The sequence below is a fragment of the Anabrus simplex genome, chromosome 12 (assembly GCF_040414725.1).
Source record: "Anabrus simplex isolate iqAnaSimp1 chromosome 12, ASM4041472v1, whole genome shotgun sequence".
In the NCBI taxonomy this organism is placed as follows: domain Eukaryota; kingdom Metazoa; phylum Arthropoda; class Insecta; order Orthoptera; family Tettigoniidae; genus Anabrus; species Anabrus simplex.
In genome coordinates, this window is record NC_090276.1 from 59,186,298 (window position 1) to 59,211,324 (window position 25,027).

Consider the following 25,027-nt stretch of genomic DNA (forward strand, 5'->3'; position numbering starts at 1 on the left):
CCATTTAAAACCTGTATTAAAAATCCTGCGTTATCCGTTCCTCGAAGAAACGATTTCCCGCATCAACCGTCCAGAAATTTCAGTCCCATCAATGCTAAATCCTCGATCAAGCGGTTTTCAAGATTTCGAAAATGGACGGCAGGAATCGAATTTGCGAGTCTAGCGTATTTTAATTTCGTCGGATATCTTGTGCGATCATACTTGTGGAACATTCTGTACCAGGCTAACAATGAAGGCCTCCGCCATCTTGCACTTTGTTAAGAGCTTTCTGTTGAATGTTTCGTTCAGTTGGCTGTGTTACTAGGTGGTGAAAACCAACAATTTACTCAGTAGAGTTTCGGTTTGCTTACACAGTACAGTATTGAAATGACGCGACCTGTAAAGCCTGTGAAAACCCTGCAAGAAAAACTTCAGATTATAGAGGAAGTTGAAAGAAATCCAACAGAAAAAGTTGACATCGCGAAATGTTTAGGCTTACCTGCTTCGACACTGAATACAGTAATAGGGAAAAAACAAGAGATACGTGAACAAGTTAAAAAAATGTGGATCCTCCGCAAAGAATAGAAGAACGGGGAAGGAATCGAGATATTCCAAAATGGAAGCAGTTCTCTTTTCTTGGTATCAGAAAGCTCGGGCGTCGAGAATTCCTGTGGATGGTAACATTTTGCGCGTAAATGCTTGAAGCATCGCTGCAAGAATGGGTGTCAAAAATTTTTCCGCTTCGAATGGATGAATTTCCCGGTTTAAGGAGCGTCACGGGCTGGTGTGTAAAAAGCTCGCCGGCGAGAGTGCTGCAGTTGACGGTTCGGCTGTGGAAGATTGGGGGGAAAGTCTCCCAGAGCTGCTTGAAGGATACGAACCGAAGAACATCTATAACGCGGATGAAACCGGCCTATTTTTCAACTGTTTACCAGATCGCATGCTGCCCCTTAAAGGAGAATTTTGTCATGGAGGCAAAAATGCGAAGGACCGCATAACTGTTTTGTTGTGCTGTAACAGTGACGGGCAGACAAACGTATCCCTATCGTTATAGGCAAAGCAGCGAGACCGAGATGCTTTAAGAACGTGAAGAAGTTACCAGTGCGATACTACGCGAACGGTAAAGCTTGGATGACCACAGACATTTTTTTTGGATTTTCTTCATGGACTGGATGCTTCTATGGGTGCTCAAGTGAGAAAAATAGTTTTGTTTGTAGATAACTGTGCCGCCCACCTGCACGAACTTTCTTTCTTACGAAATGTGAAAGTTATTTTCTATCCCCCGAACTGTACCAGTGTCCTTCAGCCTCTGGATGCGAAGGTGATAAAGTGCTTTAAAGGATACTACTGCAAGCAGCTGGTGTATGTTGGATGCCGGGAAAGAAGTGAAGACGAAGTTCAGTATTCTACAGGCAATCCACTGTGTTGTTTCAGCATGGTTCCACGTTTCGCCTTCCACCATTCAAAATTGTTTTCATAAATGTGGCTTTGGCGAAAGCAGAGGCACGAACGACACCAAAACCGACAGCGAAGAACAACTTATCAGTGAGGACTGGGAAAAGCTCGCGCCGAGAGATGTTAACTTCGAGACGTACGCTACAGTAGATAGTGAACTTGCCACTTGTGGTGTAAAGAGCATAGAACAGCTGTGTGATGATGCTACTGCCACAGTCAGTGCAAGCGCCGTGCATGAGATCGCGAGCGAGGGGGAAGACGAAGATGAAATTGAACCCCTGCCAACGTTTGCAGAAGCATTAGCCGCCTTCGACAAAATTCGCGACTATATGACTGCGTATGATAGACAGCAGCGAACTACAGAACGTTTTAAATATTGAGGGAGCACTGTACCGTGTTAGTGTTAAGGCACGACAAAATAAAAAACAGCTGACGATTGAAGACTTTTTCACTACAAAGTGACTAATGTATTCTGTGACTGAAGAAATAACAATTTAAGTGTTTCGTGTGTGTGTTGTGTGTACAGTACGTAACCTATATATGTGCAATGTCACACTTTATTTTTGTGAGTGCAAGTCTGTTTCATTACATCTTCTGGGAATTAATGTATTTTGGTATCATTTTGTATTTGTTCGTTGTGATTAGCTTACTTGATTTTGTGACTGGACCTGTTACAACCTATGCTTATTTACATGTTTCCAGCGATCTTTCTTAACTATAATACCACAGGTAGGTTCGTATGAACTGCACCAGTAATTATGCCTATCATGCAAGCCACATTTCTCGCCTGTTTATCGGTCAAAAAAATCATTAATGGAAAGTACCGAGGCCTAAAACATGGGTGAACTCGAAGTTAAATTTCGCGCCGTAAGTTCGTAATACAGCACAAATACATTTAGTGATAAACAAGTTACATTGTTCATTTTTAGGTTATTAAAACAAAGTCTTCTAATTTACATGAGACTGTCGTCAGATAACGATTCCTGTAAATAATTGTACCTGTTCCAGTTAGATTTATTCAAGGTAGAAAACAGAGGTAGCTACCGTAGACGTTTTTAAGTCATCAGTTAACACACTGCTGACCGGATGTTTGAGCTTGTCACATACCCTCTGGACCGGACATCTTTCTACTAAGCATACTAGGGTGCACTTGATTATATAAATGTACATAAATATTAAACCAGTCAAGATTTTATCTTTAAAGTTGGTATGAGTACTCAACCAATGCCCCTATTAGTACTTCAACATATCTAAGATAAGCAAGCAAATGCGTGTTAATTCAACAACACATCAGTAATGTTTACATCGTTGTCGTCGTCAGAGTCACTTGAATAAATAAGCACACTAGGTAAATTACGGCGTGTAGAGTTTCCACTTATTCATTATCACTATATCCATTTGAACGATCATCGGCATATAATTCTTATTGTCGTCAGCTAACACCGTATTCCGCGGGCGCTCCATCTTGTTATTGACTGAACCGGCAGAAAGAAAGTCAAAGTTTCGAAACTAAATCAAAGAATGAAAGAGGCCATGAATAAAAGAAAAGTGGCAGATATACATCTACGATTTATTCTACTCAATGTGCAAGTTCGAAATAGTTCAATATATGGTCAAGAGATGTCACAGGAAGACCGAAAACAATGTCATGAATAAAACCAAGATTTCTCGGGGCCCGTCGTCCATGTGTTAAGTGACTGGATTATAATGTTGTTTTCCCGATCGGCATAATTACTCCGGTACTCTCCTTAAAGCAATAGTGAAACTGGAGTCTCAGATGTGGTTTTAAATTTCTTAGATATCAATATAGTTCTGATAACTTATTTAGTACAATATTTTTCGATGAGCTTGGCTGATGGAAGTTGCTGGCCTGAAAGACGTTTTCACGGGAAAGAGATGGAAGTTTCTTGGTAAAACTGAATTTAAAATATAAAGTTTTTTAACTAATGTATTTAATGCAGGCGTTTTTGTACAAATAAAATGATATATTGAACCCTTGACTTACCATTCCATCGTTGGTCGGCCACAGCTGCTGCAGTAGAGCAATATCGAACTCTTAAATCTTGGGGTCGTAGCGGGAATAATTTGGTCACGATCTTAACCAAACAATGGGGTTCAGAAGGAAATGAAATGAGGAGCAAATATGTGCTTAATAACTTTTATTGAATCAATTAATTGCACAAAAAAAAATCATTTATATAAAATCCTTGATCAAGAAAAACTTATTTACTGTTTCAAACGCAGTCACATAGCATGGCGTTACATTGATTACAGTATCGAAGAATTTTCTTCGAGGAAAAGTAGAAATATAACAGATTAGTGGACGGCGAAACTGGAAAGTGAAAAGAAAACCTGAAAATCGGGCACCTATTGGTCCAAACGATAACTGAGAATTAATCCACACAATCCGTGGAAAATCTGACCTCAACAAATAGAGTTCCAGATTTATTCTTAATTAAGGTTATCCACCAGTCAAACACCCTGTCAGATATAGAAACACCCGCCGAATGGACCCTTATGAAAATGAAAACCTACAACCTGTTTTCCAGTCATTGACGGGGTCAGGAATTAAATGAATTAATCGTATATAGGCTGTTAGTACGATGGGGTCGCCACTCCCAAAGTGATTTTTATTAATGACTGATAAATGCTATGAAATGAGAAAGGAGAGTGTTGCTGGAATGAAAGATGACAGGGAAAACCGGAGTACCCAGAGAAAAACCTGTTCCGCCTCCGCTTTGTCCAGCACAAATCTCACATGGAGTAACCGGGATTTGAACCACGGTATCCAGCGGTGAGAGACTGACGCGCTGCCGTCTGAGCCACGGAGGCTCGAATGGACCCTTAATCGAACCAAATTTACTATCAGTTGTTTTGGATAGGTTGCGAACTATTACTGGAAAGCATGGTGTTCATTACAAGTTAACAGCAGCATTCACAATTGAAAATAAAATTCCACCATGTATTGTCATCTCGTGACACCCTTAAGTTATAAAATAATCTTGATGCTAAACGTAACAGCTGTTCAGAAGGAACCAACAACAACACGATCCGAGAGGATCTTATGTTACGTCGTTCTAGAGGAACAAAACTGCGAAATTCAGGAAACGCTTATTCATCACGCATGTAGAAGAAATGCCAAACACTGAAGCTAAATAAAAAGTGGTAAATCCCTTAAAAAATATTATAAAACCAACTTTCAGGTTATAAATGGTTACGTTATGCTTAATAAAATTTCAGGTCCACATGGTAAAATAAAAAACATAGGAGTTATTTCCTCTACAACGATGACTACCATTACAGATCCATCTACTTACTGTTTGTCCCAACAAACTAGCTACAAAGTTATTGATCGACCACAATCAACTATTCATTATAAAAATGAAAGAACGACAAAAATTGAAAAATAAAATATATTCCCAGCTGACGAATCAAACCTGCATTCGTAACTCAAGTCTCACATAAATAAACTAAGTGTCAACACACACACTAGCAAAGCAATCGGACGTCAGAACGACAAAACAATTAAGCCCGTAACAAAATAAAATACTGAAGTTCATTGAACTCAAACACGGGTGGCACACTGCAGTAATATTCAAATCACCGTTAGCTCAGTACCCAATATTGGACAACCCTCACATTCATGCCACTAGTGTTTCCATAATCTTAGGTAAACACCTTCCAGCGAGTAAGGGCTGTGCGCAAAACATGGCTTCGCTGTTACTTAGCTAACACTCTTCGCATTGCATACACTACTGCAGACACTACCATCTCTCAAGTCACTTCGCAAAAACACCTAATCTAAGACTTGAGTATGTACAGCCGACATCCTAAACCTATCGTCGGCCCTACCTAATGTATACACACCCTAACACTAACCTCTTTGTACATACACCTTCCTAAACCTATCGTTGAGCGTGAACTGGGACATCTCATCATCAGTATACTCCTAGGATAACGTGACGTCCTAAATCTATTGTCGAGCGGAAATTGGGTTGTCTACGCTTCCTCTAGAATGTCAGGCGAAATCGTAACTTCAAACACACTCTTTGATATTTTTAGCTGTAAACCTTGTCGAAATGAATAGCACACAATGAAACAAATCTTGCCACAGAATGAACGCAAGTCGGGAAATGCAGCTAAGTCCCTATTTTGTTAATAAACATGAAATTGATAAATGAATAACGTGTGGCAAGCAATCCACAACTCAAACACGATCTCGACATACACTGTGCATATAAGTTTTCATTTGTTTTCCGATATTGCACTTTTTACTACATTTTTTCTTCTCTCTACAATTGTTTTTTCAAGTCAACTGTTTTCCAAGAACTTAGCACGAGTACAAGTACTCATTCAATTATACTGATTTGGGTCGTATATTTATATACGTACTTAACTTCCCGCAACCGTGACAAATTCTAGACCTTCAAAACATTCTCCACTCTACTTTGGCGTCCGACCGCAGCGCATGACTTTGAATGTGCCGCGCTGATCACCAAGAGCTGGCGGCTTTCTACTACAAATCTATTCGTCTGCGACTTCAAATTATTTTTGATCTTCGTATATTAGTTGATAGTGTTGTGACTTTGTGTATGACAGAATGTGGTGTCGTGTCTTTGTGCCTATCAAAGTGTGAAACTGACCTCCCTATATTCATAAACATTGTACATGTTTTTACGGCTGATGATGACCTGGACTAAGGTCGAAACCGGTCCCATTTAAATAGGAATGTGATTACTGCATTTCTTTCTTTTAAGTATTGAATAGGTTGAACCTCCTTTTCATTCATTTAATTTTTAACATCAATAATTTCAATACGGAACAATGAAGTTTTTATCTTTAAATGCACAAGCTAACCAAGCTAAACAAAAAGCCTTCTCTTACATGGGCCTTAAGATCAAGATCGCTAAATTAGGAAAAGACATCGACTTCCTGAAACAATGCATATCCTACAATCTTACCCCCAAATTTCTTCAAAGTTGTACCAGAAAAAACATTTCTTCTCCTCACATGTTAAAAACCCAAAAAATAACCAACAAAATTTGGTTAAAAAACGAAATTCGTTTCTTATACAAGAAAAAATCATTTTTAAACAACAGATTATACGAAACACATCTTGAAATTGCTAATCTTCTCCCGAGTGCACAATGGAACCTCTTCCTAACTCAAGTAGACAATAAATTATTTCATGCACTGTCAATCAAACAACAAACCCTAGAGAAAAAACTCAAAATTCTTAAGAACAACTCTTCTTCACATAAATTCCGGTTTAAGAACCGTAACACACCCTCGAAAACTATTGAACAATTCCACCCTCCCATTGTAAATCTATCTAAAACAACGCTGAGTGATGATGAAAACTCAATTCTTTCGAAGGGCTTCAAACACAATTGGCCCAATCTCAACACTTAAAATGTAGCCACCAATTTAATTATTGAATCTGAAATAGCCATTAACAAAATGCCAACAGATGAACAAGATGAAATCAGATATGAAGTAAAAAGGAAACTTGAAAAAATCTTCATTAACAATAACAAAAACACTTCTCTTATTAATAATAATAATAATAATAATAATAATAATATTAATTTAATTAAAGATAATAAAACCATTTCAGATCTTAAAAAGAAAATCAATGACAATAATCTCATTATCACCAAATCTGATAAAGGCAACACTACTGTCATAATGGATAAAACTGACTACTTAGATAAAACCAAAAACTTTTTCAGTGACCCTTCTTTTTCTATAATAAAAAAAGACCCAACCACAAAAATCCAACGCCTACTCAAACATACTTTAAAAAACGCTTCTTTTCTCCTTACAGATCAAGAAAAAACTAAACTAATAAACATGAACCCTGGACTACCCACTGCCAAAGCCCTCCCTAAAATTCACAAAACTAACATTCCTATCCGTCCAATTATCAATTACAGACCCAGTCCCCTATACAACACTTCTAAATTCATCCAAACATTTTTACTAAAAAATTATCGATTTTTATCCAACAAATCTATCAAAAACACTTCTGATCTAATCAACAAATTAAAGAATTTTGAAATCCAACCAAATTTTTCTCTCCATTCTTTTGACATTGTCAACATGTACCCTAGTATTCCAATTCCAAAATTATTCCCCATTATAAACAACAACCTAAACAAATTCAGTAACCTAAGTAAACTTGAAATTCAAGACTTCATGTCTATTTTAAAATTAGTTCTCAACAATAATTATTTTACCTTTGACAACACCATTTATCAACAAGATGGCTTGGCTATGGGCTCACCTGCTTCTGGCATTCTTGCTGAAATTTACCTCGACTTCTTAGAAAACACAAGAATTAATAATAATAATAATTTCTCCAACATCCTCTTTTGGGCGAGATATGTCGATGACACATTAGTAATATTAAATGAGGAATCAACCAACGCAGCCTCTACACTTCTTCATCTCAACAACTTAGACTCTAAGATTAAATTCACCCTCGAATCAGAACACAACCAAACTCTTAATTTTCTAGACCTAACTATTACTAGACATCCTTCTTCCTTATCTTACAAAATTTTCAGAAAACCAACCCAAACAGCAACTACAATAAGACAAGATTCTTCACACCCCCCCAAGCTCATAAACGTGCTACTTATAACAGCTTAATTTTTCGTGCTTTCAACACCCCTATGTCCAAAAAAGATTTAAATTATGAATTAAACACCATCCGCAACATTGCTAAATTTAATGGCTTTAACAACTCCTTCATTAACCGCATCATCAACAAATTCAAACACCGTCCAAAAACCACTTTATCTAAAGACACAATTAAACCAACTGCTTTTTCCACCTTCACTTTCACTCAGGATGCTTATAAAATAACTAATATTTTTAAAAAACATAATATGAAAATTTCTTTTAGAACTAACAATAGAAGTCTTGATATCTTACACAACTCTAAATCTCTAAATAATTCTAATGCTTTTTCTAAATCTGGTGTATACAGATTTAAATGCAACAACTGCAATTCCTCCTACGTCGGACAAACTGGCCGCAACTTCAATATCAGGTACTCTGAACATGTCTATTCCATTAAATACAACAGATTCTCTGCCATAGGACAGCACATACAAGACTCCAAACATAGTTTCACCAGTATTGACAATGACATAAATATACTTAAAATCATTAACAAAGGCCCCCTCTTAAACATTACTGAAAATTGCTTTATCCACCTTGACCAGTACTTCAACCCTAATTTCAATTTAAACGACATTTCTGAAAAACCCAATATCCTTTTTGACTTCCTAATTCTTCTTCTCAAAAATTCCAAATTCCAAAACCCCAATTCTATTTTCCATGCCTTACATAGTTCCCACCCACATTTTCTACCTCCAATAACCCACCCTCCTAACCCACCCTAAACTACCCCTCCTTTTTTTCCCTATCTTATCCTTCCTCATTACCATCTTCAATTTATTTTATTCTTTCTCTTATTTCACTATCAATCTTCCTCATTTAATTTATTTTTACTTCTCTATTTAACTAAAAAACAAAAAAAACACTACCTTCATTTCGGTTCTCCTCTTTCAAATTTTAACTCTTGTCTTGCGCCAACTTCGACTACTTCAATCATAACCTAAAAATTTTTCATTTAAAAAATAGCTCACTGTGCATATAAGTTTTCATTTGTTTTCCGATATTGCGCTTTTTACTACATTTTTTCTTCTCTCTACAATTGTTTTTTCAAGTCAACTGTTTTCCAAGAACTTAGCACGAGTACAAGTACTCATTCAATTATACTGATTTGCGTCGTATATTTATATACGTACTTAACTTCCCGCAACCGTGACAAATTCTAGACTTTCAAAACATTCTCCACTCTACTTTGGCGTCCGACCGCAGCGCATGACCTTGAATGTGCCGCGCTGATCACCAAGAGCTGGCGGCTTTCTACTACAAATCTATTCGTCTGCGACTTCAAGTTATTTTTGATCTTCGTATATTAGTTGATAGTGTTGTGACTTTGTGTATGACAGAATGTGGTGTCGTGTCTTTGTGCCTATCAAAGTGTGAAACTGACCTCCCTATATTCATAAACATTGTACATGTTTTTATGGCTGATGATGACCTGGACTAAGGTCGAAACCGGTCCCATTTAAATAGGAATGTGATTACTGCATTTCTTTCTTTTAAGTATTGAATAGGTTGAACCTCCTTTTCATTCATTTAATTTTTAACATCAATAATTTCAATACGGAACAATGAAGTTTTTATCTTTAAATACACAATGAAGTTTGGAAAAAATAATGATTTTCAACACAAGTCTAACATTACGTGAATATCGCCAAACTTTAATCATTACCACCGCAAAAATCCACGACGTAACTCTACGGTGAGGCCCTCAAATCGCCTACCATCTCACTATTCCAAATATCCATATCCATTACCTATCCAGTGAAGCGAAATTCAGTGAGTCTACACAGCCAAACTATTGCTTTAAGAACGTTCAATATCTCATCCCACAATGTTTATGATTTAATGATAAATTATCGTCTCGTAATTTATGAAATTTTCCGAGTGGAAATTTTGTCATTACAGTCAAATAACACCAACCGTGTATTCAGAATGCTCTTCTACCCTTGAGGTCGTATACTATAATATTCATTATGCTGTCTTTACGTAAACTAGTCACTTGGATTTAACTGTCAAGAACTACAATTTTCAACAGAAATTGTTTTTCATTGGGGATCTTAACTTGAAATCTTACTGTGCATCACACAATACTTATCTTGAACCAACCTTCACTCGGTCAGCTTTTCCGGATTGTAAGCGGAATATACTACAGCCTGCCACAGAAATATCACATTTAACATACAGCCTGTCTCAAAAATTCTTCGCCATCAGCAAATATAGCCTGTCACAAAAATTCATTCTCATAGCCTCTCATGGCGGTATTTCACATGAAATACAGGCTTCCTCTGCCTTCAACATCTATACAACTCTTATCTCAACATATCATTCTGACACAATCCCGTTTCTTCTGTTCCAAGACTTTTCAAACCTCAGTCCTCTCATGACAAACAACTTTTATAAAAATCCTTTTTCTTTTTTTTTTTTCTTTTTACTACAACTTTCGGACCTCAGGAATACAACACAACACCGTGATTTCCCATATCACCGATATACACGATGTCACAAAATTTAACTTCCCACGAATAAAAACATGACTTTATCAGACTTTACTGGATTTCGAGACAAACGCACACCTTATTGAACATAACTGTTAAATACACTTTTAACATAGAAAAATTTTATCCTGCTGTAAATATTATTATTATTTCGACAAAAAATTTCTGAACTCGTACGATATTCGAAACTAAGACATTCACCACAACTACATGATCGTTATCACCCTAATTTTACGTGAGTTGAACAATATTTCAAAGAATATTAATACATTATTTAAACTTTGCATTTTATAGTTTCTTGACATAAATTTTACAGCCCTGAAGAGTTTCACACGACGACCAGAAATATAACACATTTGCCTGATCATTATTAAATATCAATTCGACACACGCACTGGAAATTTATTGGGACAAACAAATTATAACTACAACATGGATACAAATATATTTACAGACCTGTAATCGTAGTCATCATCGTGGATTCTGGCTGCATTTAACCAGATGACCTCGTGCTTAGTCTTCCATGGCTACATTTGACATAATCTTCTTATATATATACAACTTAAGCTTATTAACACCGCAAATACCGCACTTTCTTGGCGTTTAACGTGCGATGAGCACGCCTCTCAAATGGCGACTGCCACAGTTTTCCCAAGACCCTGCTGTCGTTTACACTACTGCTAGCCAGGTTTTCCAAACAGATAAGATAATCAGACCTCGCGGCCAGCCTCCAGACTTCAATTTTGACAAATATTAAACGCACATAATTGTAACACAGGGAGAAACTCAGCTACGTATTTAACCAAATACCTAATCCTTCAAAGTTTTCATCGGCAGCAGTTCAGGAAAATTTCTATCACCTTTTTCTTTAATATTCTATTTGAACCATTGACACGAATATGTAACAAGCTACTTTGAGAAAAAAAAAAAACCCACACTTTCTTGCAGACGAATGACGTGGGCTTCGCTGTTCAGACCATCATCATAAAAGGAAAGAAAAATTCCACCTAATCAATACATTTATTTTCTTGTAAAGTATTACAATCTAGGACCGGTTTCGACCCTTCATAGGTCTTCCTCAGCTATATCAGAATCACATTTGCATTTCTATCTTATACCTCTGAAAGACCTTCATGATATATTGTTTCATAATTTTCAGTGAAAACTTATCTTAAAAACTTACAAATTTCTAAACGTTGTGTTAAAATTAAAAATTAAAATTACAAAACTTTGTCTATTATATACATGCCCTTTGGCTGACAGAATGCGTCCTTGGGTTGATTAAGCATCTATCTTAGTTATTGTTGCTTATTCTGTTGAATCGATTCCCTTTTATACTGTACAATCGTGAATAGACTATCAGTAAAATTTGATAAATAAGATAGAAATGCAAATGGAATTTCACGACTAGATATAATGAGCACGTAAACGCAATTAGGCATAATCATTTCTCGGCAATAGGGCAACATATGCATGAATATAAGCACAATTTTACGGACATAAATAACGATTTAAAAATATTAAATGTAGAACCTAAAGGTCCTTTGCTTAATATAAGTGAAGAATTATATATAACACTAGATCAGTATGCAAATCCTAATTATAACATAAATGAGTTATCTGAAAAAACTAATATTTTGTTCAATAAAATCTTTCCTGTCTTAAAAAACGACTACGTCAAAATAGTCAACAGACGACGTCATACACAAGCTACGGCGCAGACAGCGAACCTCAGTGACTCCGCCCATACACACGTAATAACCTCCCCTACTTATCCCTCCGCCCCTCTCACAACAGACAACACTAGAACCATCAGTACGAGGTACATTACTGGTCAAACGGCCAAGAAACTCTCATTTCAAACATCCAGCAGTAAGTAAATTAATTCAGGCTTTACAAATTCACACAATATTACACTTCTATTGAAATCTAATTCACTTCATTCATTTTGACTTACAGACTTTATCAGCCTCAAAAAGGGAAAGGAACCACCACATTCTTACGGCATTTGATGGGAGAAAACTCCAGAAGTTAGGCCAGAAGTGAATCACACATATATTGCATAATTTAACACGTATCAAGCTTATATTGATCCATTTCACAATTATAGGAAAGTGCTGTTATTTACAAATGGAACCTATAAAGACCAACATTCGACATATATAAAAAAAAAAAAAAAAAGGCAAATTATGGAAATATTACGCAAGAATCAAGGCCAACACGTTTCAGTGTCACTAATACACTGACTATATTACTAGACATTCAAGTATTTTTAAAAAACTTCTGTAGTAAATGATAAGCATTCTATTTAATAGACATTTATGTTTTATACAATACATAATCAACATAATATGAAACTTGTAATTTTATGCAAGAAGGAACTGACATTTAATCATTAGACTTAAAAGCCAACCATACACGGCATATTTAAATATTATCAATATCTGATGTTACATAAGACAAATTGTTACAATATTTTACCACATAGCAACGCAAGATCCAAAGCAATAAGTATTTTAGACTTTAAAGTACAATGATTAGACTTTAAAATATATTAGTGTGTTTATGTAAAAATATTTTATAGAGGTCAACATGCATTTATATTCTACCTAAAATATCACTCCAGGAATATGGTATAAAGATGTAACATGATATTTTATTATAATTATCACGCAAGCTTTATCTATCAAATTTTACTGATAGTCTATTCACGATTGTACAGTATAAAAGGGAATCAATTCAACAGAATAAGCAACAATACCTAAGATAGATGCTTAATCAACCCAAGGACACATTTTGTCAGCCAAAGGGCATGTATATAATAGACAAAGTTTTGTAATTTTAATTTTAACACAACGCTTAGAAATTTGTAAGTTTTTAAGATAAGTTTTCACTGAAAATTATGAAACAATATATCATGAAGGTCTTTCAGAGGTATAAGATAGAAATGCAAATGTGATTCTGATATAGCTGAGGATGACCTATGAAGGGTCGAAACCGGTCCTAGATTGTAATACTTTACAAGAAAATAAATGTATTGATTAGGTGGAATTTTTCTTTCCTTTTATGACGATTGGTAAATGTCAATACGGAAAATGAAATTCATAAATCAAGATGTTCAGACCATGAGACGGAGTGTGTTAAATATGCGGAGGGACGTTTCATTTATACTCTCTCCACGAGGCTTGGTTATGTAAGCTGCTGATTCCTCATCCACTGGACCAATTTTCTTGAAATTTATTCCGTAACTTCAGACAGACTTAAGATTCATTACGGTGTTAATTTAATATTCTCCCATACTTGCAACGGGCGAAATGAATTATTTCTGCCCTGGCGTTTCGCGGCATTTTTTGTCATCTATTGGCCTTGGCACGTGTCGCTAATTCAGGAGCAGGACTCAAACTTTTCTCCAGGCCTAACTGCATTTATATTTACCCTGGGGATTCTATCTTCACATATGGTTTATAAATAATTTAGATCCTGGATTTACCATGTCGCCTAAATCTCTTGTTATGTAGGAATTCTTGAAATTTACAAATTATCCATTACTCGAGGTCCACCGCCGTATCCCAGCATTTCACGAGCTCGCGCCTCGCTTGTCACGGACAGTTCGTTCCCACGAGACAGAGAGACTCTTGAAATAAAACATGGCTACTCTCAAAAAGTTGTTTGTAGCTGAAATAAATATTTGGAATTATTAAATTTTTTTTTTTCATCGTAGAATTATGGGTTCAATGTGTTTCATTACTGTGAAGTATAGTCAAACTTTTGACAGTTTTAATTCCTTCCCGGATTTTCCGTTTTTCCGTATTGTACGTTTTTTTTTTTTCTCCGAGGTCCCTCCAAAAACGGAGAATCGAGGTTTCACTGTAATACCTAATGAGAGCCTTGAGAGTGACTCGTGCTTATTTCTACCAGATTGGAAAGAGTTTTACATACCAAAAGTACTGGCAAGGAAGATGTGAGAGATCAAGGTGTGAGAACTTTTGAAAAAAAAGAGAGAGCAGACTAACAGGACTCGATAAGGGGTCAGTTGCCATGAATTTGAGTGAAGACGGAGATGAAATAATCTTATTAAGGGAAACAATTGGAAGTCTGTGAAGACAAGTGGGAAAGTAACTGAAAATGAAACAGGGTGCAATGAAAGAGTGAGAGCACTAGATGGTTTGTCTTTGCTTACCAGACAAGTTAATGTTATTTTTGTAAGTGATACACAAATTAAGTCTAAATCCGTTTGTTTTAAAAGTAGGTGATTTAACTGCCTATCCAGTTAATCTCTAGCACTTCTTTCATAGACATTTAGAATGCACTTAAGAAATTGAGAAGCTTTTGTCTCTCATACAATGAATTATTTTTTCTTTCTTTCCGTACCTCCTAAAGAGTTTTTTGTTACAGGTTGTCATCTCAAAGAGATGCAGATATCTACTCCATGTATAATGGTAACAACCTGTCTGGGACACCATGGAATGATCATTACCCAAACAATTCCAATGGTTCCTCTCTCTATCTTGGGCTGCCTACTAACCTGAGCCAGTTTGATGGAATCAAGATATCAGATTTTGGCTTGGACTCGGCACCCCTTGTTAAAGACTACGTAAGTTACTCAGTTGCTTTAATTTCCTTAGCATGTACAGTATAATAAAGACAGGACAAAATAGTGATGAAATTATGTTAAAGAAATGGAGTAGCGTAATATTCCAAATGTTTTATTGTTTAATCAAAATGTGAGCCCTGTGAAAATATTATATAACTGTCTTATAATTTTTAAATATCCCTATCAGTATACTTAATGCCTGGTGAAAGTATATGGTTTTTGATACCACATAACCAGGAGAGAGGTATTTGGTGGCGAGCGAGCCTGGTACATCACTGGCTCTCCTGTAACTTGGACGGTGATGGGTTCTTTCAGGGTCACCTGTTCTCCCACCACTCCTTTCTCTGCTTTCTGCACAGGTGTTTTGTGATCACTATAGCTATCTGAACTTCTTCCGATTCTGTGTTGTACTGTTTCGTTTCTGCTATGGGTGACGATTTTGAACAAATGCTGATATCAGCTGTCTTAAAAAGAAATGCAATTCGGAACCAGTGGCATGCGGGACGTCATAACAGGTTGAAACTGGACAAACTATGGAATGAAGTGGCAAAAGAATGCAGAATGTGTAAGTAAACTCCCAGCAGACAAGAACATCTTCACACAATGAATTTCAGACTGCAAATGTGAGCTGCCAGCAGCATGAGAGCAGGACTGCTGCAGGGTAAAAGCTCCATGACGAGCACTTTGGCTATAGCAGCAGCAAGGTGCTAGGGCGAGCATCCAGGTGACAGCAGCGAAGTTGCAGCATAAACGTACCCTTATTCTAGACAGTGATTCTTACTCTGTTGTACCCTCTTGCTAATCTCTATGTCCAGCCTTGTATCCTGCTCTAATTCACTCCCTAGGTTTTTGAAGCTGTTAACAATTTCTAGGCTTTGACCACAAATTTTTCAAAATGACTTTACCTTGTTTTTCTCCTTTTGATATCACCATGATCTTGCTTTTTTTCTGCTGATTTTCATACTATACTTTTGAATATTCTCATTCACGGCAACAAGTTGTTGTTCACCGAGCTCGATAGCTGCAGTCGCTTAAGTGCGGCCAGTATCCAGTATTTAGGAGATAGTGGGTTCGAACTCCACTGTCGGCAGCCCTGAAGATGGTTTTCCATGGTTTCCCATTTTCACACCAGGCATATGCTGGGGCTGTACCTTAATTAGTGTCATGGACGCTTCCTTCACACTCCTAGCCCCTTCCTTCCCACTTGTAGCCCTTTTCTATCCCATTGTCGCCTTAAGACCTATCTGTGTCGGTGCGAGGTACAGCAGCTTACAATAAAAAAGTTGTTGTTCTTTGCTGTTCATTACTGTGTTGGTTGTACAACATGAAAATCGCTACGCTCTATTTAGGAAAGAATGTTTCCATGAAGATTGTTTAAAGTGTGTTGATGATGCAAGACCCGGCCAGTTGCACAATGTTACTCTTCTGAACTCCATGAACAGGTTGATGAGAGCATGCAGGAAGATATGTTGGGTTTACTGTTTATTTCCTGGAACAGGAATTTAATGTTAGTTACAATTTTTACTGGACAGTTGTGCAATGGAGCACAGGACAAATTCAGATGCCCAGCCACCATGGCAACAAAAATGAAATGTAGGTGCCCAAAATTTATGAATGAATGGCAGGTTTTGTTTCCTCAGGAAACTAATCAGCATTATTGCAGTTCCATAGACATCAGCAGCTTCATATGAATCTACTTGAAAATCATCATCATCATCATCATCATCATCATCATCCTAAACCATCTCCAGTTTCCCGGGTGTGGTATATGAGCCTCCTCCATCTCATCCTGTCCTTGTACCATTCTTCCTCCACCAACTTGTCCCAATCATGACCTCTCAGCAGTACATCGCTCTTAACTAAATCTATCCATTTCCTTCGTAGCCTTCCCACGGGTCGTCTTCCTTCTACCTTTCTGTCAAATTCCTTCCTTGCAGTTCTGTTTACTGGCATCCTCTTCATGTGACCAAACCACTTCAGTCTTGATATCTGAATCTTATCGAGGAGAGAATCATCTATTCCTAGTTCTTCTCTAATTTTCTCATTCCTAATCCTGTCTTTCCTGGTTTTCTGGATCATAGTGCGTAGGAATTTCATTTCAGCTGCTTGAAGTTTGGAATTATCTCTATTGGTTAGTGTTGTGGTTTCGAGACTTTATGTAAGAATTGGTGTATAATAGGACTTGTACAATGTCATTTTTGTTTTCATGGGTATTTGCTCATCCCACAGCAGTTCTCTTACCTGGTGGTAAAATTGTGTTGCCTTATTGATTCGATTGTTCACCTCATGTTTTGCTAGGTTGTCATTTGATATAACGCTACCCAAGTATTTGAAAACTGGAACGCTGTCCAGTTGAGCTTCATTTAACCTGACTATTGGTTCTGCTCCTTCCCCATACACTTTCATCACCACTGTCTTGGTCTTGCTGATGTTTAAACCATATTTCTTAAACTCCTCATTCCAGCTTTGTATTCTCTCTCCCAATTCCTCTTCTGAGTCACTCCAGATCGCAACATCATCTGCAAATGTGAAGGCTTTGATATCTCCATGTTCTTTTCTTTTAATAGATTTCATTACTACATCCATTACAACAATAAATAGAAGTGGTGACAATGAGCTGCCCTGCTGCACTCCTCTCTTTGTTTCAAACCAGTTCGACAAACCACATCCTACTTGAATACAGCTTCTGTTCCCACTATACAACATTTTCACTTTGTCTATGAGGCTGTCTCGCACTTGAAGTTCTTTCATGCATTGCCAAATTCTTTCCCTTGGTACACTATCGTATGCTTTCTCAATGTCCAAAAATATTAGAAATAAAGGCTTGTTCTTCTCCCATTCTTTTTCCATTAGCATCCTAATTGCAAATATAAGGTCTGTAGTTGACCTTCCTGGTCTGAAACCATACTGCTCTTCTTCCAAAATTGGTTCCACAATATCTCTGATTCTGTTCTCTATAATTTTTTCCAATATTTTCAGGACATGAGACAGTAGTGTGATACCACGATAATTAGTACATTTTCGTCGGCTTCCTTTCTTGAACAGAGGTACAATGATGCCCATCTTCCAGTCCTCAGGAATAGTATTTTCCTCCCATATCTTGCTGAGCAGTCTATAGAGCCATTGGATTCCTGGCACTCCCGTTGCTTTCAGCATATCTGCACTTAGTTCATCTATGCCCACTGCCTTTCCTTTCTTCATGCTCTTGAGCGCATTTTCAACCTCAAGCCATGTAATTGGTGGTTCAGTTGTGGTTCCTCAACTTGCCTCTCCTCTATCCGTTATGTTTTCTGTATCTCCATTCAGCAGCTTTTCGAAATAGATCTTGAGTTCTTGTTTAATTTCTCCCTCTTCTTGTTTCAGAGTTCTTTCATCACGTTCTATTGCTTTTATGGTCTCTTGATCCCTTCGCTTGTTTTTCACTACTCTGTATAGCAATTTCATATTTCCTCTACTGTCCTCTTCCAGTTTGTCTGCAAACTCATACCATTTCTTCTCTTTTTCTTCCCTTACAATGTTCTTTACAGCAAGTTTCTTGTTCCTGTATACTCCTTGGAGTCTTTGAATTTCTTGTTCATTTCGTTCTTGTCCCTGTTTTTGTTTTTCCTTGTTCAGTGCCTTCTTTATTTGGTTTCTTTCTTTCACCGCTGTTTTCACTCTATCATTCCACCATGGTGTCTCCTTTTTTCTTTTGATAGAAGTTGTAACTCCACATAGGTTTTTGGCTTCTCCCACAAAGGTGTCTTTGAAGGCCTTCCATTCTTCATTAACGCTGGTTACTTCACACTTCGGCAAACTCTGTTTAATCCTTAGTTTGTATTCTTCCTTTATTTGGACTTCTTGCAACTTCCAAGTTTTAACCCTTGGTTTTTTCGTAATAAGTTTCTGCGTTTCATTTGCCTTATGTTTGAAGTCTGCTACCAACAATCTGTGGTCACTGTCCATGCTTTCACTAGGGATGACCTTTACATCTGTGATGTACCTGCCACCATCTTTATTTGTGATTACTTAGTCAATCAATGTTCTATACTGGCCATCCCAACTGTACCTTGTTAATAAGTTGATATAATAAGTTGATATATATTCACCCTGGGGGTGGGTGCGGTAAAATAACACCCATGGTATCCCCTGATTGTTGTAAGAGGAGACTAAAAGGGGCCTCTAGTGCTCTGGACTGGGGGAGCGTGGATTGGCGACTATGTGACCCTGAGCTGTCCTGGCATTGCTTCCACTTACTTGTGCCAGGCTCCTCACTTTCATATATCCTATCCAACCTCACTTGGTAGACTCTTGTTCTTTTCAACCGCAACGGTTTTAGGTTTTCGAATCCTAGGGAATCTTTCATTTTCACGCCCTTTGTGACCCTTGTCTTCCTTTGGCCAACACCTCAATTTTTCGAAGTGTCGGATTCCTTCCATTTTTTGTCTGATTAGTGTTAGATGGTTGTCTAGTTGTACTTCCTCTTAAAACAATAATTACCTCTGCCGCCTTTCATTACAGCACTTTGGTGATATCATTGACCCAACTATGATCTCTAGATATGCTGACTTGAGATGAAACAGATGGGAGTCCTCAGACCTTGACATTAGGTTCCTTAAAATGGCATACTTTGTATAAAAATTGTACATCATCTCTTTGAGTCAGAAACAAAGCAGCATACGGTGGAAGCATCCATTATCTCCTGAACAGTTTTCCCACTCTTCTTGTACGGTGTCTCCACTTCTATCCATCATTCACATCGACATACGTTAGACCTGCTGCCCTCTTGTAGCTGTGAATAGTGTCCACCCATTGTTGCTTTGATCTTCCGTATGATTTTTGTCTATTTACTTCCAGATTCGAAGTGCCACAGAATTTTTTTTTTGTTATGTTAATGTACCAGTGTCAGTGAAATTTCATCTCTAGAATTTCTTCTTTAATAGAGACCACTTCCTCCTCTGATCTTTTGGTTCTGAATTTTATCTATTTGGGTAATTCACTAAAACAGATGCCAAGAGAGCAGTGGCAGCTTCCAAAAACTGTCACTACCAGGACTTACATGGCCTGCTCAACAAGCTGGGAAGATCCACAGATTTATACGCCCATGCCAAATCTCACAGTTGTGCCTCTTGAAGCATTGGCCACCTCATGAACGTTACGGGACGTGACAATATCCTAGAGAACCACCTGGTATCCTTCACGGATGGTCTGACTGCTATGCCAGCACCTACCTTGAAGAATTCTGTATTTGCTTATACTGAGTCCTCGGCCCAAGTTCGGGGTTCACGCCAGTGTCAAAAATGTCATCAGCAGAAGTGATGGTTGCCATCAAGAAGATGAAATTCGGAAGGGCAGTTGGTGCTGATTTTATACCTGTAGGAAACTGGAAAATACCACCAGCACAGGTAGGCCCATCTGAAAGGGGAAGAGAGAGATCACTGAGTGTAACACGTATAGACTGATTAATCTCCCTTGCCACACTATGAAAATATTTGAGCTGATGCTGGATAGTGGCTCAAGGCAATAGTTGACGTATCTCCTAATTTGTCAAAGCTGTGGTACTACAAATGTGATAGACTCCCTACGTCTATGAAAGGCATTTGATAGGGTCCCTTCATAATCTGATCTGGCAAGCTCTTCAGGTTCATGGAGTATCTGAAATATGTCAGTTTATCTGTTTCAAGTGTAGTTGAGTGTCAACGTGGAATCTCTCCACCTTTTGAAATCACTGTTGTCTTACCAGGTTCAGTCCTCTCACTGCTACTGTTTGCATTGATACAGTAGTGTTGGATAGTGGTATACAGTCCCCGCATCTCCAGATGCTTCTATATGCAACCATTCTCAATTACAGTGAAACTGTTTAAGAAGTTTTTCAAGGGACTGCAACAAAAAAAAAACTTCTTAAGCAGGAAACTTCTTAATAGGGGTAATACCCAAAAACTTATTATGTACTTTGAAATACATGTGAAACACACAGCCAACAGATTTCCTTGTTTGTGAACAATACCGAAATAGGCCGATATATAAGAGCTGCTAACAGAAAGCCACAATATAAAAATTTGCCATAAATTGTTTTATAAACAATGCTGGCTCGATTTTTAAAGTGGTCCAGCCACCTGTTCGATGTGGAAAAGGTACCCTTAATTTGCATGCAATTTTTTTGCTTTCTCCTTAACAATAGTCCCACTGAAAGGTATGTTTAAACTTCGCTGCTGTTTAAACCATATTAGCAGAGCTTGTTCTGTTTCATCGTACTTTTCAGATTTAACTTCCTTGCAATTTGCTGAAGTATTCCCTGCAGAAGCAAAGATCTCTTCTTTCTTCGCTATAATGCCGTTCAAGGTAGACGGCGGCATCCTCAGCTCCTTTGTCAAAGCAGCACGGGAAAGTGTAGATAACTCCACTTTCCTTACAATCTCCACTTTATCTTTTATTGTTAGTGCCTTTCACTTGATCTCTTTCCTCAGTTCCGCTCATTTTCACGTTTGTACATTGATATTACAAGTACAACTAACTTCAACAACTCCTGCTCATACTAATTACGACGCTACACTATGCTTGGCAATCTGTAGCTTAGGCTTACAAGACGTGTACTACAGTTTGTTAGCATGTGCTTTATATCTTCCTCACACCCCCAAAACCTGCTTCAAGGATTACGGCAGCAAATGGGAAATGTGGCAACTTACTCTCAGAGATTCTTAGAACCTAGGCCTAAATCGCCCCTGCATTCCTATTGGTTGTCGCGGCAATGGGCGTAGTTTCTGGCTGTTTCGCAAGTACCCCATGGCCAAGCCAGAATTGAGTTTATTTTTCCGCTTCAATCCTCCTCATGTTATAGGTAATAAAGAAAAGAAACGCAGGTTCGAAGTTGCAGAAATGAGTGTAGTGATGGGACATTCGATTCATTTTACTGAATCGATTCATTTGATTCCGTTCATGTTACTGAATCAATACAGTGATCCGATTCACGGCACATTAGTCACCGCTCCTACTGCATCTGTGTAGTATGTAATGGTAAGACAGCAGCAACAGCATTCGTTGTTCGCTGCTGCTATCTGGTCTTCATACTATGAACTATCTTAGAAAAAAATGCTAGTCACTCTAATACATTGAAGGTTTCCGGCGACGCAGGATGGGGAAGGTCCTGGATTAGGAAGGTAGCAGCCATATCCTTAATTAAGGTACAGTCCCAGGATTTCCTGGTGTAAAAATGGGGAAACTACGGAAAACCATCTTAACAGCTGCCGACAGTGGGATTCGAACCCACCATCCCCCGAATGCAAGCGCATAGCTATGCTATACTAACCGCACGTCCAACTCACTAAGTCACTTTTGAAAATACGTACTGTATTTTTCTATCAGCAGAGGATTTTTTAAAATCGTCATATTTTGTATAGGCTACCCAAGATGTACAGTAGCCCACTGGTTTTGTGATTCAACATACTGTCGGTTAAGTTATTGCGTCAGTCGGCTCACTTACTGTCCACATATTATTGAACTCTTGTGCAACGATGTGACATACGAACTGAGACAATACTGAGCCGTTCTTCCCAATATAAAACAGGCACTTTTGAATGGTCATGAGCATGACTCATAGTCATAGGGCAGGGTAGAGTAGAGTTTAATTAATTGTCAAATGTCAACTAAGTTATAATACTAAGATTCATTAAACTAATAAATAGTATAAACTAATAGCCTACCTACTTACCAGCTACTTTAGAATTATGTTTTGACTACCTTTTTAACACTGAAAATAAATCCATCTATTATTTAAACCTCCCTGTAAGAAGTGGACAGTGAATGCAAGTGGGTATTATTTTTAAATGAGCTGAGCTCGGGAGTCCATTTAGCGTACGATTCTTTCAGTGTACCGTGGCTTTGATGTATTGCTTCAGAGGAAGCCCAGCTCTCCGCCAGTGTCCACTGTCCAGTGTGCCGATAAGGAGCCGTGTGTATCTTGTGTCTCACTGAGCCATGCTCGTTCATGATTCTTTCGGTGTGCCATGGCTCACTGTATGTCTCGCTGCAGCGGAAGCTCGGCTTTCCGCGTGTCCAGTGAGTGCGCCACTCAGCACTCTCCGCTGGTAGTAAGCTGAATCGTGTGCCGTGAGCTCGCCGTTCCTGTGAATCAATTCACTCGGACACTTGAATGAATCGATACACTGCTTCGAATCATGCATTCAGTAGCCAACACTAAATGAGTGCATGGAAAAGTATCTGGGGTATTACGTGGGAGTGATAAAGGCGCAGTAGCAATGCTAGCACATCTAAACGTAAACAGTTTCTTTCCCCGCGAGAATTTTATTTCATGTCCTCATCCTTGTGCTACATTCTAATAATGCGATGTAATAACTACGAGTGACACGATAATACAATGTTTAGCTTGTATAAAGGTAAAATTTAAAGTAACTTTCAATTTTACGCCAACACGTGGTATTGCAATGACTCTGTGTGCCTCCCACCAACACACAGTTGGCTATCAACATTCGTTCAACTTCGTAGATGATCGGGATCTTTCGGCCGGCTGTTTGGCGGCATGTGTATCAGCTGGCTGCTGGCAAGTCTGTTGTTTCCTGCATAGAGTCGAGAAGTTGTTTTTGTTCACCTCACTAATAATGGACACGGAAAATCTTATCAGTTTAGTTCAAAAACGTAATTTCCTCTACGACAAGACCCATAAGTATTATTGCAACAACAGCGTAAGAGAGAATGCCTGGTAAGAAATAAGCAAGGGAATGAAAATCAAACAGGTTAGAATATTCAATTTTGTGGTAGATTAACAGTAATGTTGTGGACAAATACACTTTACGGTTTTTAATTAATGTTTAGGCCACCTCGATTAATGACTTGACCCTGTCGCGGCCCGCAAATTACTGCATTAAAGTTTTATCAAACCATCCATTGCATGCTTTATGTGTCCGACGCTGCGCAGAATCCCGTTAGATTCTATTCCGCTAGATGGAACGGTGGTGTGGAAATTTCCACTGATGGTTCGATTCGATTCCACAAGGTGAGAGCGAGCATCTGGGGTCCGTGTTGTCATAGCGTGACGTCATACGGCCTTGGCAAGCCCGCACAGGTTTCGTGACACCAGAGACACACCGCGAGCGCGTGAACGGTCTAACACAGGGTGCAACTTGCACGGAGACTGGAGGGTTTTAACCATAGGCTGCTTTGAGCGGACGTTTTCTATCTCAAGGGGCTCTGAAATCTAAACTGTTTAACCGGGAAATATATTTACAACAGAACACTTTAAACGAGAAAAATATACATATATCTTAATGCAACTGATCAAGGGAGCAAGATTATCACACTTCTTATGCGGGAACTTCTTAACCAAGTTTCAAGACAGGATGTCTTGAAAGCAGTCCTCAGTCGGTACTATTAGCATGGACTGCTGGAATTTGAAGAAAACCATTTAGTTTAAATCCCTTGAATCACCGATACCATACTCAATGACATGTTGGACACACGGATGAGTCAAAGTGTCATGGCTGAAGTGGAGATACGACAATGGTCTCTGTGACAAGATGATGCCTGAACAGCTGAAGGCAACTTGTTATAAAACAGTGTTGTGCCCAGTAGCTCTTTTTGGGATAGAATGCAGAATAATAATTTTATTATTAATGCCGTAATGGTCCACCTTTTCAATACTATAATATGCAATATTTTTTAATTATATTACTAAACTAGGGGCTAGTTTCAGCCTTGGTTGGCCGTTGTCAGCCTGAATGTAATACATCTTATACAAATGTACAAACACACTATTGACATTAAAATCTGGGATGAACTATGTGTAAAATTTGAAAAAAAAATTAAGCTCTAAATTCTTAGCATCTGG

The 25,027-nt window shown here is 38.1% G+C and overlaps 2 protein-coding genes across 3 annotated transcripts in view; one reads left to right on the top strand and one right to left on the bottom strand.

The window, feature by feature from the left end:
* Window positions 1–25,027, bottom strand: part of Rheb (Ras homolog enriched in brain) — a 328,978-nt gene that overhangs the window by 142,776 nt on the left and 161,175 nt on the right. The window lies entirely within an intron of this gene.
* The window catches only part of LOC136884481 (uncharacterized), a 116,781-nt gene that overhangs the window by 36,896 nt on the left and 54,858 nt on the right, over window positions 1–25,027 (top strand). For both annotated transcript variants that reach the window (XM_067156680.2, XM_067156679.2), the window contains exon 4: window positions 15,009–15,207. In XM_067156680.2, coding sequence (XP_067012781.2) covers window positions 15,009–15,207 — 199 coding nt within the window. The remainder of the gene's footprint in view (window positions 1–15,008; window positions 15,208–25,027) is intronic.